The sequence below is a fragment of the Narcine bancroftii genome, chromosome 1 (assembly GCF_036971445.1).
Source record: "Narcine bancroftii isolate sNarBan1 chromosome 1, sNarBan1.hap1, whole genome shotgun sequence".
NCBI lineage: Eukaryota > Metazoa > Chordata > Chondrichthyes > Torpediniformes > Narcinidae > Narcine > Narcine bancroftii.
In genome coordinates, this window is record NC_091469.1 from 416,001,657 (window position 1) to 416,019,475 (window position 17,819).

At 41.4% G+C, this 17,819-nt stretch overlaps 1 protein-coding gene across 6 annotated transcripts in view; it reads right to left on the bottom strand.

Annotated features, from left to right (window-relative positions):
* Positions 1-17,567, bottom strand: part of LOC138751570 (sodium bicarbonate cotransporter 3-like) — a 277,417-nt gene extending 259,850 nt beyond the window's left edge. For 2 of the 6 annotated variants that reach the window (XM_069914011.1, XM_069914018.1), the window contains exon 1: positions 17,444-17,566. In XM_069914011.1, the coding sequence (XP_069770112.1) occupies positions 17,444-17,488 (45 nt within the window). In that variant the 5' untranslated portion in view covers positions 17,489-17,566. Of the gene's footprint in view, positions 1-13,557; positions 13,659-17,443 lie in introns of all 6 variants that reach the window. The other 4 variants (XM_069914017.1, XM_069914015.1, XM_069914013.1 and 1 more) reach the window with 3 other exon arrangements.
* Between the last annotated feature and the right edge of the window lie 252 nt (positions 17,568-17,819).

Genomic DNA, 17,819 nt, shown 5'->3' on the forward strand with positions numbered 1-17,819 from the left:
ACATTAATATCAGCTTCTCTGGTTTTTGTTAATCGCCTTTCCGGTTCCGTCTCTCCATTCCATCTCCTTTTGCAGAAACATGATAAATTCTTACCTCATTCCTTATATCCAATTAACACCTTTTAATTGGAAAATTAGGCAGCAAAATGGCAGATGACACTTAATGTGGATAAGGGTGGGGTGTTGAATTTTGGGAGGACAAACTTGGGTTTGACTGAAATGGTAAACAGTAGAGAACTGCAGTGTGCAGTAAAACAGAGGGATTTGGGAATACAGAAGCACAATTCCTTGAAAATAGTGTCACAAATAGATAGATTTATGAAGGTCATTGTGCCAAAAGCTTTCTTTATGTCCCAAGTATAGAGTACAGGAGTTGGAATGCTATGATGAAGTTATACTAGACATCAGTGAGGCCAAATTTGGAGTGTTTTGTGCAGTTTTGGTCACCTACCTACTTAGAAAGATACAAGACTAAAAGATTACAGAGAAAACTTACAATTATGTTGCCAGGATCTGAAGAGCAGAGTTACTGGGAAAGGCAAGCACATTATTCTCTGGAGTGTCAGAGAATGAAGAGGTATACAAAATTATGAGAAAAACAGGTATTTTTCCCCACTGGGGTTGGGTGGACAATAACAAGAGGTTAAGGGTTAAGGATGAAAGATGAAATGTTTAAAGGGAACTTCTTCCCTCAGACAGTGGTGAGAGTGGAATGAGCCACTCCACTCTCAGAGGGCAGAGGTGGTGGAAGTGGGTTCGATTTTGACATTTCAATGAAGATTGGAGAGGTACATGGATGAGTGGGGTATGGAGAAATTTGGTCTGGGTGCAGATTGATGGGACTAGGTGGAATAAATAGTGATAATTCTTTTTAAATTATTTTCTTTCTTTCTTTCTTTGGCTTGGCCTCGCGGACGAAGATTTATGGAGGGGGTAAAAAGTCCACGTCAGCTGCAGGCTCGTTTGTGGCTGACAAGTCCGATGCGGGACAGGCAGACACGACTGCAGCGGTTGCAAGGGAAAATTGGTTGGTTGGGGTTGGGTGTTGGGTTTTTCCTCCTTTGCCTTTTGTCAGTGAGGTGGGCTCTGCGGTCTTCTTCAAAGGAGGTTGCTGCCCGCCAAACTGTGAGGCGCCAAGATGCACGGTTTGAGGTGTTATCAGCCCACTGGCGGTGGTCAATGTGGCAGGCACCAAGAGATTTCTTTAGGCAGTCCTTGTACCTTTTCTTTGGTGCACCTCTGTCACGGTGGCCAGTGGAGAGCTCGCCATATAACACGATCTTGGGAAGGCGATGGTCCTCCATTCTGGAGACGTGACCCATCCAGCGCAGCTGGATCTTCATAAGCGTGGACTCGATGCTGTCGACCTCTGCCATCTCGAGTACTTCGACGTTAGGGGTGTAAGCGCTCCAATGGATATAGGCATAAACTAAATAAGCCATTCTCAATTTTCTTGGCTATGCCCCCCATAGATCTCTGCTCAAAGTCTCAAAGTATCAGCCCCTCTCCTACTGACTATATTTAAAAAAAAGCCTTTAAAATATTTATGTTACACAAGGCAAAAAGAAAACAAGGTGTTTACTTAAATGTGCTGTGCCCCCCCCACCCCCCCACCCACCCAGGTGGAGGGGAACATTGTGAATAGCTGTACTAGATGAGCTGAAGGGGCTGTTTCTGTGCTGTGGTGTGTTAGACCAACAATGACTTGGTAGTGCTGCAATAGTCACTTGTATATCTAATGATAACTGCATATCCACTATCAAGTCATTGTTGGCCAACACCTCTGTCTCATATATCCAAAATCAAACAATTATTGACTCAATTAACTTTACAAATACTGCATCAACTATGGGAAATCCATCCTCAAGTTGTTTCCAAAGACTACTACTGATAGTGACAAGCAAATCTTTCCCAAGATGTTGGAATGAAAAGACAACAAAACAAAATAATCCAAATCAATTAAAATGGAACAGTACATGTTGAAGTATATGTGACTATTAGTATTATACCAATAGCAAATGACTTTAAAGCAGTTGCGCCTTCTATCAAGGATAGCAAGGAAAATAATTAAATTATGTATTTGAAAATTCACTTCTTTGTCAGTAATCTGATGACTCAATACAAGTCACACAGTTGCAAATATAATAAATATTAATTCATATTTAAAACCTTTCAACAACAAAAAATGTCTTCTATGACACTGTTTCATTGCCAGTAATTGGTCTTTTAATTCATGCATTATTTTGACTCATCACTGTGACAGACCATATAGATATGTTTTTGGGAGATAAATTGGGAAAGGTTTGTTAGGGTAGGTCACATACAAACACTTTAAAACAGATCTTATTTAAAATACTGGAGCTCTGCCCCATGGTAGACATATCAGCTCCAGAGCTTTTAATGATAATGTGGTAAATTAGATCAGCAGGTTTGCAGATGATACAAAGATTGAGGGTGTAGTGGACAGTGAAGAAGGTTTTCAAAGCTTGCAGAGGGATCTGGACCAGCTGGAAGAATTGGTTGGAAAATGGCAGGTGGACCAAGAGGGAGAATAGTGTAGAAATTGCAGGGGCTCTGGCAGAAATTATTTTAACATGTCCTTAGCCACACTTGTGGTGTCAGAGGACTGGAAGGTTGTTCCGTTGTTTAGAAAAAAAAAAGGCTCCAAAAGTAACCCTGTAAATTATAGATCAGTGAGCCTGACTTCAGTAGTAGGTAAGTGTTACATAAACAGCAGCAATAGAAATTTGCCATGACAGTGTTATATTTCTTTCTTTTTAAAATATTTTATTGAGTTTAACATACAAGCATAAATACAGAATTGACAATTACATAACAATTCATTTGTATACAAGCACAAAAAAAAGCAAAAAAGGTAGATAAAACTACATCAATAATTTCTTATAATACTGAACCTCAAAAAACATTCAATTGAAATGGTCTATGCAATCACGTTAAACCCATTTGTTGATGACTTGTATAAAATAAAGGAAAAAAATAAAAACAATCTAATCTATCCCCTCCTGCTAATCAAGGTCATCTTATAAATTAATTTTAAAAATTAATAATGTGGAACCACTGGCAACCCCCAGAGATCAGGCAATAAATGACCAGAACATACAGTAATTGCTAATTCTTCCAATTATAAATTAATTCTAAGAATGGGCCCCACAATTTCATAAATTGAAACTTTCTATCTTTAATATTATATCTAATCTTCTCTAAACTTAAATAGAACATTACATCATGTAAACCACTGTGCATGAGTAGTGAATGAATCATTTTTACACTTCAATAAAATTGCTCATCTGGCTATCAACGTGGTAAAAGCTAAAACGTTTTCCTGAAACACCAATACAAGTTTATCTAGATCACAAGAAAAAACAAACAAAGCAATTAACAGGCAAGGTTCCAAATTAAACAAGAATCGTTGATAAAGTTTAGAAAATTTCTTTCCAGAATCTCTCTAAATTTGGGCACTCCCAAAACATATGGATGAGAGAAGCTTCAAACAGTTTACATTTCTCACATAATAGATCAATATCTGCATAAAAATAAGATAATTTAAGTTTGGACATATGAGTTCTATGATTCACCTTAAATTGTAATAAGCAATGCCTTGCTTATATTCTTAGAGGAGAGAGAGAGCAGCCTGATGTCTTGGTACATGTGGGTACAAATGACATTGACAAGAAAAGGGAGGAGGTAATGAAAAGGGATTACAGTGAGGTGGGACGAAAGCTGAAAGACAGGAATGCTAGGGTGGTGATCTCGGGATTACTACCTGTTCCAAATGCAAGTGATGAAAAGAATGCAAGGATAAGGAAAATGAACGTGTGGCTGAGGTGCTGGTGTACAAGGCAAGGATTTGGCTTCTTGGATCATTGGGATCTCTTTTGGGGAAGGCATGATCTTTACAAGAGGGACGGGTTGCACCTAAATCCAAAAGGTGACAACATTTTGGCAAGTATGTTTGGTACAGCAGTGGGGCAAGGTTTAAACTAATTTGGCAGGGGTATGGGAACTAGACTGATAGGGAAAAGGGTAGGGAAGATAAAGTAATGGCCAGGAAAAGTAATATTGGGAAGAGAAAGTAAAAAATCAGATGGTGCAGTTAGTTTTCGGGTCAATGATAGTGTTAAGAAAATTACAAAGAAAAATAGTGGGCAGAAAAATCAAAAGAAAAGGTTACAGAAGTCACTAGATATTAAAAGGACAAAGAGCACAAGGGCACTTTATCTGAATGCCCGCAGTATTAGAAATAAGGTTAGTAAACTTGAGGCGCAAATCGGTACCCATGCCTATAATTTGGTAGCCATCATAGAAACATGGCTACAACGTGACCCTAAATGGGGATTAAACTTTCAAGGGTATCAGGTGGTGCAAAGAGATAGACAGGATGGTAAAGGAGGTGGAGTTGCACTCTTAATCAAAGATGAGCTCCAGGCAGTAGTGAGGAATGATACAAGATCTAAAGAGCATAATGTTGAGTCCATTTGGGTAGAGATAAAGAATAACAAAGGGAAAAAATTATTGGTGGGTGTTATCTATCACCCACCAAATAACAATAGTTTAGTGGCACAGGAAATAAATAGAGATAAGTGAGGCATGTAATAATGATACGGCAGTAGTCATGGGGGACTTTAACTTCCACATAGATTGGGAAAATCAAGTTGGTCGTGGGAGTCTGGAAGAGGACTTCATAGAATGCATCTGCGATAGCTTTCTTGAGCAGCATGTTATGGAACCCAAAAGAGAAAATGCTCTCCTGGATCTAGTGTTGTGCAATGAGATAGGTAGAGTAAATGATGTAATAGTCAGAGAACATCTGGGAAATAGTGATCATAGTATGATTGAATTTCTCATTCAGATGGAAGGGGAAATAGTTAGATCTAAAACTAATATATCGTGTTATATGGCGAGCTCTCCACTGGCCACCGTGACAGAGGTGCACCAAAGAAAAGGTACAAGGACTGCCTAAAGAAATCTCTTGGTGCCTGCCACATTGACCACCGCCAGTGGGCTGATAACGCCTCAAACCGTGCATCTTGGCGCCTCACAGTTTGGCGGGCAGCAACCTCCTTTGAAGAAGACCGCAGAGCCTACCTCACTGACAAAAGGCAAAGGAGGAAAAACCCAACACCCAACCTCAACCAACCAATTTTCCCCTGCAACCGCTGCAATCGTGTCTGCCTGTCCCGCATCGGACTTGTCAGCCACAAACGAGCCTGCAGCTGACGTGGACTTTTTACCCCCTCCATAAATCTTCGTCCGCGAAGCCAAGCCAAAGAAATATTATGCTTAAACAGGGGTGACTACCATAGGATGAGGGAGGAATTGGGCAGAGTGGACTGGAAGCACAGGCTAATTGATGAAACAGTTGAGGAACAGTGGAAGATTTTCAAAGAAATATTTTGTGATGCTCAACAAAAATATATTCCGGTCAGGAAAAAAGGCAGCAAGGGAGGGAAAAATCCACCATGGTTAACAAAGGAAATAAAGGAGAGTATAAAATTGAAGGCGCAGGTGTACAAAGCTGCAAAGAGCAGTGAGAAACTGGAAGATTGGGATAACTTTAAGAGACAACAAGGGGTTACAAAGCGGGTAATAAGAAATGGGAAAAAGGATTATGAAAGTAAATTGGCACAAAATATAAAAACAGAAAGCAAAAAATTTTATAAATATATAAAACAGAAGAGGGTGGTCAGAATTAACATAGGACCCTTGGAGGATGAGAAAGGAAAACTGGTAGCAAAAAAATGAGGAAATGGCCGAGGCATTAAACAAATATTTTGTGTCAGTCTTCACGGTGGAAGACACATCCAGCATGCCCAAGTGCGGAGTTAAGGATGCGAATGTTGGGGAGGGCCTTGATAAAATAGTTGTTACAAAGGAAGTAGTGATGGAGAAACTAATGGGACTAAAGCCAGACAAATCACCTGGTCCTGATCATATGCATCCAAGGGTTCTGAAGGAAATGGCAGAAGTTATAGTTGATGCATTGGTAGTCATATACCAAAATTCCTTGGATTCAGGGCAGGTCCCGGCAGACTGGAAGACAGCAAATGTCACGCCACTTTTTAAGAAGGGATGTAGGCAGAAGACTGGAAATTATTGGCCAATTAGCTTGACGTTTGTAGTTGGAAAAATACTTGAAGCCATCTTTAAAGATGAAATAGTGAAACTTTTGGAACGTAAGGGTTCAATCAGATAGACGCAGCATGGTTTTAGAAAGGGAAGATCTTGTTTGACAAACTTGTTAGGATTCTTTGAGGATTTTATGGGTGCGGTGGATAGAGGGGAACAGGTTAATGTTGTATATTTGGATTTCCAGAAAGCGTTTGATAAGGTACCGCACAAGAGACTGCTCAGTAAGTTACAGGAAAGTGGAGTCCGGGGAAGTATATTGGCCTGGATTGAAAATTGGTTGTCTGACAGGAGGCAGAGATTCAGGATAAATGGGAGTTTTTCAGGTTGGCAGAGAGTGGTAAGTGGGGTGCCGCAGGGATCAGTGTTAGGCCCACAACTGTTCATCGTTTACATTGATGACTTGGAGGAGGGGACAAAATGTGGTGTAGCCAAGTTTGCGGATGACACCAAATTAAGTGGAAGAGCAAATTGTAATGAGGATGTGGAGAGTCTGCAGAGGGATATAGTTAAGCTGGATGAGTGGGCAAAGGTCTGGCAGATGGAGTACAATGTTAGTAAGTGTGAGGTTATCCACTTTGGCAAGAAAAATAAAAGAGTTGAATATCATTTAAAGGGTGAAAAACTACAGCATGCTGTTGTGCAGAGGGACTTGGGAGTGCTTGTGCATCAATCGCCAAATGTTAGGTTGCAGGTGCAGCAGGTTATTAAGAAGGCAAATGGAATGTTGGCCTTCATCGCTAGAGAAATTGAATTCAGGAGTAGGGAGGTAATGTTGCAAGTGTATAAGGTACTGGTGAGACCACACCTGGAGTACTGTGTCCAGTTCTGATCTCCATATTTGAGGAAGGATATACTGGCTTTGGAGATGGTCCAGAGGAGGTTTACTAGGTTGATCCCTGGGATGAAGGGGTTGACTTATGATGAAAGATTAAATCATCTAGGATTGTATTCGCTCGGTTCTGAAGAATGAGAGATCTTATAGAAACATATAGGATTAAGAAGGGTATGGATAGGATAGATGTAGGAAGGTTTTTTGAGCTGGCCGGGGAAACTAAAACGAGAGGACACAGTCTCAAGATTGGGGGGAGTAGATTTAGGACAGAGATGAGGAAAAATAGTTTTTCCCAGAGAGTAGTGAATGTTTGGAATTCTCTAACCAGGGAAGTGGTTGAGGCTGCTTCATTAACCATATTTAAAATTCGGTTAGATAAATTGTTACATGATAGAGGAATTAGGGGATATGGGAGAAGGCAGGTAGGTGGAGTTAGGTCATAAATTAGATCAGTCATGATCGTATTGAATGGCGGAGCAGGCTCGATGGGCCATTTTTGGCCTACTCCTGTTCCTACTTCCTATGTTGCACAAAATGAGGAATCATTAATGAAGCTGAGAGTACCAAGCTTCATGTGAAAATTTGAAGTTCAAATCAGGTTCCCAATCGCTCTTAATCCCAGCCTTGGGAATGGAATTTAAATCCAATAAATTATTATAAATGCATGATGTTAATCCACCATGAAAATAAAAGTGTTAATTAAAAAACAGATTAAGAATATTAGTGTTGGAAATTCACAGAAAATCCAAATTCTTAGAATGAACAAAAAATCTAATTTGTAAATATCTAAAAAGGTGTCTATTGGAAAGAGGAAAGAGTGCTTCTTCCCCAGGACATTGAGAGAAGTGAAGGAGGAAATAGCAGAGGCTCTGGCGGTAATTTTCCAAATGTCATTAGATATGGGGATAGTGCCGGAGGATTGGCGCATTGCGCATGTGATTCCGTTATTTAAAAAGGGTTCAAGGAGGAAGCCTGGCAACTATCGGCCTGTAAGTTTGACGTCTGTGGTAGGTAAGTTAATGGAGAAAATTCTTAGAGATAGTACTTATAAACATCTGGATAGACAGGGTCTGATCAGGAGCACTCAACATGGATTTGTGGGAGGAAGGTCATGTTTGACCAATCTGATTGAATTTTTTGAAGAGGTGACTAGGAATGTGGATGAGGGTAGCGCAGTGGATGTTGTCTATATGGACTTCAGTAAGGCCTTCGATAAGGTACCACATGGAAGGTTAGTTAGGAAGGTGCAGTCTTTAGGTATAAATTTTGAGTTAGTCAAATGGATTCAACATTGGCTGAAAGGGAGAGGCCAGAGAGTGGTAGTGGATAATTGTCTGTCAGGTTGGAGGCCGGTGACCAGTGGTGTGCCTCAAGGATCTGTATTGGGCCCATTGTTGTTCGTTATATACATTAATGATCTAGATGATGGGGTGGTGAATTGGATTAGTAAATATGCAGACGATACTAAGATAGGTGGAATAGTGGATAATGAAGAAGGTTTTCAAGGATTGCAGAGGGATTTGGGCTGCTTAGAAAAGTGGGCTGAAAAATGGCAGATGGAATTTAATGCTGATAAGTGTGAGGTGCTTCATTTTGGTAAGAAGAATCAGAATAGGACATACGTGGTAAATGGGAGAGCATTGATGAATACAGAAGAGCAGAAAGATTTAGGAGTAACGGTACATCGTTCCCTGAAGGTAGAAACTCACGTGAATAGGGTGGTGAAGAAGGCTTTTAGTATGCTGGCCTTTATCAATCATTGCATGGAATATAGGAGTTGGGAGGTGATGTTGAGATTGTATAAGACGTTGGTGCGGCCTAATTTGGAGTTCTGTGTGCAGTTCTGGTCGCCTAATTATAGGAAGGATATAAACAGAGTGGAGAGAGTGCAGAGAAGGTTTACCAGAATGTTACCTGGGTTTAAGCATCTAGAGTATAGAGAGAGATTGGACAGATTAGGTCTTTATTCTTTGGAGAGTAGAAGGTTGAGAGGGGATTTGATAGAAGTATTTAAGATTATGAAAGGGATAGACAGAGTGGATGTGGATAGACTATTTCCGTTAAGAGGAGGAAAGATTAAAACAAGAGGACATGAGTTAAGAATTAAGGGGCAGAGGTTTAGAGGTAACATGAGGGGGAACTTCTTTACTCAGAGAGTGGTAGCCGTGTGGAATGATCTTCCGGGAGAGATAGTGGCGGCGGAGTCAATTGTATTATTTAAGAAAAGGTTGGACAGGTATATGGATGAGAAGAAGATGGAGGGTTATGGGCATTGTGCAGGGAGGTGGGACTAGAAAGGGGTGTTTGGTTCGGTGCGAACTAGAAGGGCCTAATGGCCTGTTTCCGTGCTGTAATTGTTATGTTATCTCAAATGAAGAGATCATTAAAACTTTGAATACCTATTCTATGCCATTCCTTGAAACCTGCGACCAACAAAGACAGTTGAAAAAGATGGTTATCTATAATAGCCAGTGAAAAACCATTAATTCCAATGAATTTCCTAAACTTAATCAAAATTCTCAACCTATTTCTCATTAATGGATTATGTGTTAATTTGGAAAAGGAAAATAGTTTAAATAAAAATCCTAAAATTGCCAACATAGAAGTTCTTTCTGAAGAAGTGCAATTCCATTTCTACCCAAGAGGGATGATTCACTGACTAATCCAAATGTAATAATAAAAATTAATTATGTATATTAATCGCCCAATAGTACAATCTAAAATCTGGAAGTGATACTCCTCCATTTAATGTGGTCTTTTGAAGATGGGCCTTATTTATATGTGGGTTTTCTTTTCCCTGCCATATACAAGTAGAAATAGCTGAATCCAGTGAGCTGAAAAAAGATTTGGGGATAAAAATTGGGAATGCTTGAAAAAGATACAAAAATTTAGATAGAATATTCATTTTAATCAAACAATATTTAGGAATTACAATTATGAAAAGTTATTAAAAACTTATTGAAAGAGAATTTTTGGATATTACTCGATAAGATTAAACTATTATTATCGGGTTGGTCACCCTTTACCGTTATAATGACAGGACGTATTAATTCAATAGTGTTACATTTAAAATAATATTTTTATTATTAATTACGACTAATATAAATGCCTTATCTAAACTTAACATCCCAACAATGCGCAAATATACATGTGTGCAGAAATACCAAAACCATTATAGGTTAGGCACAATTCTGGAATGTCATGTCAAAGTTCAGACTCAGAAATCCAGTGTTGACACAAAGACTCTTAAATTGATGCAAAGAAGTGGTCATGAAGTAGGTGGGAGAAACAAGGAGACAGACTGTTATAAACTTACAAAATCCTTGTTGAGTTGTCCTTTCAGATGAGTGGTAGTCAAAATTACCCTTTTCTTGGTGTGAGGGACATGAAGTGAATGACTTTCACAAAGCTCCAGAACTCTTTTTGGGTCCGTTCAAGTGACCTTTTCTTTAGTCATTGTGGGGTTCAAAAGTTCCCTTCCAAATGACTTTGCTTCGGCCATTTTGGGATTCAACAAGTCCCCTTCAAAAGTGACCTTTCCTTTGGCCACATTAAGCCACTTCAGCACAGTATTCCTCAAAGAGCTGGTGCACCTGGGTTGTTTCCTTAAAATGGCATCTGAGCAAACAATTATGACTGTTTACACAGCTGATGAGAAGCGGGAAATTTGCACAAATTTTCTGCAACGCAGGCTGTGTAAAAAAAAGAGTTGGGACGGAACATAGTAGCTCATTTCCATTCCGACATTTTTGAGAGCTGCCTGAAGTCTAAAATGAACTGCAGACTGTCCGCAACAATACGTAATGAATATGACATACATGGTGACATCATCTATCCATGGAATTCCCCAAGTCTTGCTCATCACGTCATCAGGAAAACCATCCGACTCTGGAAGGAGTCTTGGGGCTGGGGGTGATCACTTTATCTGGGCTGCCTTGTCACCTAAGCTGCTGTAGCCAGGGCAATAAAAGAGAGAAGTGGCCAAAACCAATGCCAACAAGCGACCAAATGTCTGTAGAATTTATCAAAGCAGTGGCTGCAGGAACAGCCAACCACATCAGGAAACTGGGATTAAAGAACACGAGACACACAGCAGAATCAGGAACAATACATAATTAGAGGGTCGAATTGGGACTTTGCAAAGTGAAGACCACTGTGCTGCTGGCACCTGAAGAACGAGCCTTTCACTGCTGGTTTGGCTGTGACCTTTGGGACTGGGGAGACTGACTGCACCTGGTCTCACAACCTGTGGGACAGGCTGGAACAGGTGTTTTAGGCGATTGTTATGTAAAATGGTTATAGGTTAAAGAGTTTTAAATTGATCACGGAGTTACACAGTGTAGGAAAGGGCCATTTGGGCCACAGACATGGTGCTAACCCTCACTAATTTCATGTTATTCTCCCACATACCAGCACACCAGAGGGGAGGAAACCGGAGGTACTTCGCGTGGTTCTTGCACACACACAAACATCACACACAAGCAGATATAAAGATACAAACACACACATGGGTTGCACTCGTCTCTGAAGACATCACAACGCTATGTGTCAGGCGTAGGTGACATGTCTGCGTCAACGTTGACCCACGACCACCCTCCAACATTACAGCAATGGAGGAAGTCAGTGTAAACTTGCTTTCTGTGTGAACGGCCACTCTGGAAGCAAGTAGGCAAATTTATTACAGGAAATTATTGGAACTTGTGTCTAAAACCATAAATGTACTGATCCTCTAATATTTTGGTCACAAGGTCTCTGGACATTTGTTCTTCGGACACACTTCCTCTCTCTTCAGAAGTAGCAAAAATGAGTACATGCTGTCCCAGCCTGTTGGCCCAGAGTCAATCTCCAAAGCTTGCACAGCTTGCAGCTTGATTTTATTAGCTTTAAAAATGACAGTCCCACTCAAATGAAAATGAACTGGAAGCACGTAATACTAAGTTATTGGAAGGTATTCTTAGGGATCTGGTATACAAGTATTTGGATACCCAGGAACTTGGCAGGGCAGTGAACGTGGCTGTGTGTGTGGTAGGTCATGTTTAACCAATCTTATACGTAAAGGTTTTTGCCAGGAAAGTTGATAATGGAATGGCTGTGGATGTTGTCTACGTGAACTTTAGTGATACCTTTGCCAAGATCTACATGGGAGGTTAGTCAGAAAAGTTTAGACACTAGGTATTCATAGAACCTCACAGTTTGGCGGGCAGCAACCTCCTTTGAAGAAGACCGCAGAGCCCACCTCACTGGCAAAAGACAAAGGAGGAAAAACCCAATACCAAACCCCAACCAACCAATTTTCCCTTGCAACCGCTGCAACCGTGTCTGCCTGTCCCGCATCGGACTTGTCAGCCACAAACGAGCCTGCAGCTGACGTGGACATTACCCCTCCATAAATCTTCGTCCGCGAAGCCAAGCCAAAGAGAAAGAGATAAGCACAGTACAGACCCTTTGGCCATCAATGCTGTGCCAACCCATATATTCCTTAAAGAAAAAATACTAAACCCTCCCTACCTATAACCCTCTAATTTTCTTCCATCCATGTGCCTGAGAGTCTCTTAAATGCCCCTAAAGTTTCAGCCTCCATCACCATCCCTGGCAAGGCATTCCAGGCACCTACAACTCTCTGCGTTAAAAAAAAAACTTACCTCTGATGTCTCCCCTAAACTTTCCTCCTTGCACTTTGTACATACATCCTCTGGTGTTTTCTATTTCTGCCCTGAGAAAAAGGCACTGGCTGTCTACCCTAGCTATGTCTCTTAGAATCTTGTAGACCTCGATTAAGTCTCATCTCATCCTTCTACACTCCAAAGAGAAAAATCCCAGCTCTGCTAACCTTGCCTCATAAGACTCATTTTCCAATAAAGGTAACATCCTGGTAAATCTCCTCTGCACCCTCTCCATAGCCTCCACATCCTTCTTATAATGAGGTGACCAGAACTATGGAATGAGCTGCCAGCTGAAGTGGTGAATATGGGATCAATATTAACATCTAAAGAAAAATTTGGACAGGTACATGGATGGGAGGGATATGGAATGGGTGCAGGTCAGTGGGATTAACCAGAATAATTGTTCAGTACAGACTACAAGAGCCAAAGGACCTGTTTTCTGTGCTGTAATGTTTTACTATGATTTAAAACAAAAATTCTCAAAATGCACATGCAACTTTTACATTCCACACAGGACATTGTAGATAGCAACTCCAAGTAATCTTGATCACTTCTCCATCTTCACCACCCTCAAAATCTTCCTCTCTTTAACCTCTCTTTCCATCCTTTGCATCACTCTCTCCCTGAAACTTCTGTGTCTTCACCCTACTCCTATTTACGCTCTCCAGGCTCATTCCTTAATCATATACTGTCATCCACCCACACCTCTCTCTTTCCTTCAGACTTTCACAAAGTCACTCTCTCCCTTTTTATTCATCCATCCTTTCTAATCAAGGACAACATCTCATTAAAATCAAAAGCATGTTCAATTCATCAAAATGAATTCCTGAGGGAGTTCCAAAAACAAGCAAGAGCATTTGGATGTTCCAAGATACCAAAATTTGGAGCCATGCCACAGGAACCATAACTCACCAGATTTTTCTTTTCAGTGACAGAAAAAAAGGCCATTCCACTTGATAATCACGATGAACAAGAATGAAGGAACTAAACCTGAGAGGTCCTCATAAGATTATCTATAATCAGATAATGAAAAGGTTTTATTTTTAAAGGCTGAAATGGATCACTGGCTCTTTCACACCACCAAGAGTACATGTGGGTTAACCGGGAAATTTACCCAGTAATTGTGCAGTATGAAATGTCCCAACTGGGCAAGGCAGGTCAAATATAACCGGGCTTGGAGATATGGGGTGGGGTACTCTTTGGGTCAAGTTAACCCATCGATCACCTTTTGGCAGTGTGAAAGCACAACCTGCTCTCACATTGACACCGCTGGAGCTTAAAATCTCTAGTTTTCGATTTACCAGGCAATTCATGCTGCAGTGTGAAAGGCAGGCACTTTATCAGGTTCCTAGAAGGGTTAGCAGCAATCATCAGTGTAAAAAGGCTTACAGAACAGCAGGAGGTTTGGAGCATTTCAGTAAAAGTTAGCATACAAAGTGATACACATTTAATTCAAAAGGAACACCATATCAAAAAATTACAGTAAAACAGTTCTAACCATCAAGGAAACAGTGGTAAAATTAAATGCAACAAAACAAGGAATTAGGTAGAACAAGAACCTGAATAGCAAATTTTACCTAATTTGCATTTCAACTGGAAATGTGCAATGGATAGCAAAGCACCTAAAGTGGAAAATGCATCTGGCTTCTTCAATAACTTGCTTTATAGGCAGAAAGAAGGCATGAAAAATAAATCTGAGTGTGATAGTACAGATTCTATCACCAATGTGTATATGTACAGATTGTAGTGTAGGATGACTGTGATTGGCTGAGAGCGTAGCCACACCTACTGGCAGGTCTTAAAGGATTGCTCCAAGCCAGACCAGGTCATTCTGGACTGGTCAACCTACATGTGATATGCTCTAGTCTTTTAGTTAATATAAGCCTTGGTTTGGATCAACAAGTCTTTGGTTCTTTCGACATGCTCTACACTGAGTTCCTTGGAAACATCTCTAGAAGTAGATATAAAACTTCCTCCTAAAGCAGGAGAGATGCCAAGATCTTAAATTTTAAAATGAATTGAGGACTTAAGTTTCACACAAAAATTTTCCTTGTTTTGGGAGCGAACATTTAGGAAGTGGATCAATCCACTAAGAGTTAAGTGTGACATCATTAAGAGTACAGTAAGTGACCACAATTAAATTGTCAGCAAGCCTCAATAAACACAAGTAGGAATGTCTCTGTTAATTAACAAAACACAAAGTAATTCAAGTAAATTTATATCCAAACTTCAAAAAATAATTCAAGGCCAGAAAGCTATTCTCGATTGATCACAGCCTCATCCAAAAATTTATATCAAAATATTGTAATTAGTCGACATGAAAAAGAGAAAGTTTTTAAAATGACCAGTGACACATAACATGTAATGTCTGATATAACTTTGACTCTCAACCAGTGCATAAAGCAGTACCAAACCAGTTACTACAGTCAGCACCAGCTGGAATGGAAATTGACAACAGACAGACAATGGAGGGCACTTATTCTTTGCAATAATTCAAACAAATACAAATAAACAGAATCCAAAACTGGCATAAAATGAAGAGGGTTTACAGACAATGTTTCTAGGCTATAGTAGTAGCAAAAAAGAGACCTCAGACATACATCTTCTATAAACCCAGCAACTCCCACAGTTAGCTCCACTACACCTCTTCCCACCCTATCTCCTGCAAGGATCCCATTCCTTTCCATCAATTCCTTTTCTCCATCGCATCTGCTTTCAGGATGTGGCCGTCCATTCCAGAACATTGGAGATGACCTCCTTCTTGCCCTCTACTGGCATTAATTCAGCCCTCACCTGCATCTCCTCTATTTAGAACATATAACAATACAGCTCAGTACAGGCCTTTCAGCCCACAATGTAATGCTGACCCTTCCTCCCACAAATCCCTCCATTTTAAATTCCTCCATATACTTGTCTAGAAATCTTGTGAAATTCACCAATGTACCTGCCTCCACCACTGACCCAGGTAGTGCATTCCACGCACCAACCACTCTCTGGATAAAAATCCTTCCTCAAATAGCTCCCTTGAACTTCCACCCATTACCTTAAAGCCATGCCCTCTTGTATTGAGTAGTAGGTGCCTTGGGAAGGAGGCGATAGATGTCCACTCTATCTATTCCTCTTAATTTCTTGTATATCTCAATCATGTCACCTCTCATTCTCCTTCTCTTCAAAGAGTAAAGCCCTAGCTCCCTTAATCTCTGCTCACAATGCATACTCTCTAAACCATGTTTCATCCTGGTATATGTCCTCTGCACCCTTTCCAACACTTCCACGTTTGCCACCATTGGCCCCTTCCCACACCCTAATAGGATGTAACAAGGACAAAGATCCCATTGTCTTCATGTACTCCCTCCCTCCCCACCAATCTCACAGACAACATATTTTCTGTAATTCCCATCACCTACAATGCAATCCAACCACCAGACACATCTTCACAGCTCCACTTTCTGCAGGGATCACTCCCTCTTCAACTCTCTCATCCATTCATCCTTTCCCACAAATTGCGTAAGTGCATTCCTCCATGACTTCAATTCACTTGTAAAACTGTTAGGGGTCATTTACTGCATCTGGTGCTCCCAATGCAGTCTTCACCACACTGGGGAGAATGGATGCAGACTGGGAGATCTGAAACGTTGCTTGTCTTTTCATTCCATGAGTGTGCATGACCTGCTGAGTTTCCTCAGCACTTTTGCGTATTTTCTTGTTTAATTCAGACAGACATTGAAGTATCAGTCGCTACATACAAATTCTAAATGAGCCAAGGCAAAAACAAAATTGGCAATAACTGCAAAGATCATTGGCCAAAGCACAGAGTCCAGCCTGACACAAGCATCAGGCAGGCAGTGACCCTGCACTGACAGTAAGGTCCGAAGTTGGCCAGACAGTGACCCAGGCACTGGACACGTTATCATACTGAACTTGCATTAATCGCAGCTGCTGAACAAACAAATGACCCTGGATAGACAGAGATCAAGAATTAGCGCATTTATGCAGGTAGTGACCCAGATTTGCACGGGATATGCTGTGATCCGGACAGACAGAAACCTTGGGCTGGCATAGATCCAAGACTGCCACTTTATGCAGATACTCGATAGGTTCTGAAGCTGAAAACACAGCCACAGGGCTAAGAACCTGCACAAACATTTCCAGTAGATCGACACGATTCGTCCAAAGTACCAGAACCGGAGATAAGCAGCATCATACACCAACAATGACTTGGGCAAATCAATAAAAACGGACTAAAATAGACCATACATGTTAGTCAAACAATTGGAACTTGGGAGGAAAGATTCAAGACATCTCTACAGCGTGGCACACACGAGACAGAAGGAAGAGACCGGGAGAGCGGGCCTTCTAGCTCACTCTCTGAACCCTGCTCCTTGAACCGGGAGCCAGCCCGTATTTACGTTTAAACCCTCTGGGGCACCCACGGGAGACACGGCAGACTGGAGCGGGCACTGGGGACCCAAGGAGCCACGACGGTGCCTCCAGCAGCCGCGAGCTGCGGCCACCACTGAACACAGTGCGCCGTCAACCCCCCCATCGAGGTCTCTGCGAGACCGGAAACAGAGTTTCTCGGCGACTCGGGGCGCTGGGCCCCAGCAAAGCCTCGCTTCCCCGACACCGGGTCCGTGACACGGTGCCTCGGAGTCCGCTTCCATCGCAACGACCGTTGCCGAGTAGGCAGCCGCCGGCTAACGCGTGTCGACAAAGCCGTACTCGACACCATGGAAACGGGCATCCCCACCGCATCGCATCACTATCCATTCCCCCGGGTCCCCACCCCACTTTGTACCACTGTGAGTAGAGGTCTCATCTGCTCTCCTCCATCCTCCTCCATGATCGCCTCTCATTCGATTGCTTTCACCGTCGATCGGTTGGCCGCAGTGACTGATGTCACACCGCCACTGACTGATAGCACAATCCTCCAATCAGCAGCCGAGCTCTCAATATTGTCCGCAAATGTACCAATCACATCAGTTTGCTTTACTGCGGCAAATGATTGACAGTAGGTTTAACCAACCGAATTAACCATACCGATGGACTGCATTGATTGACATTTATATACTGTAAACCAGTTTTATTTTTGATTGACATCAAATTGGCAAATATCCCTGATGCAAGGTGATTGGTTAGGAAAGTGGAGGCACACGTGTCTGCACCTACTAGAA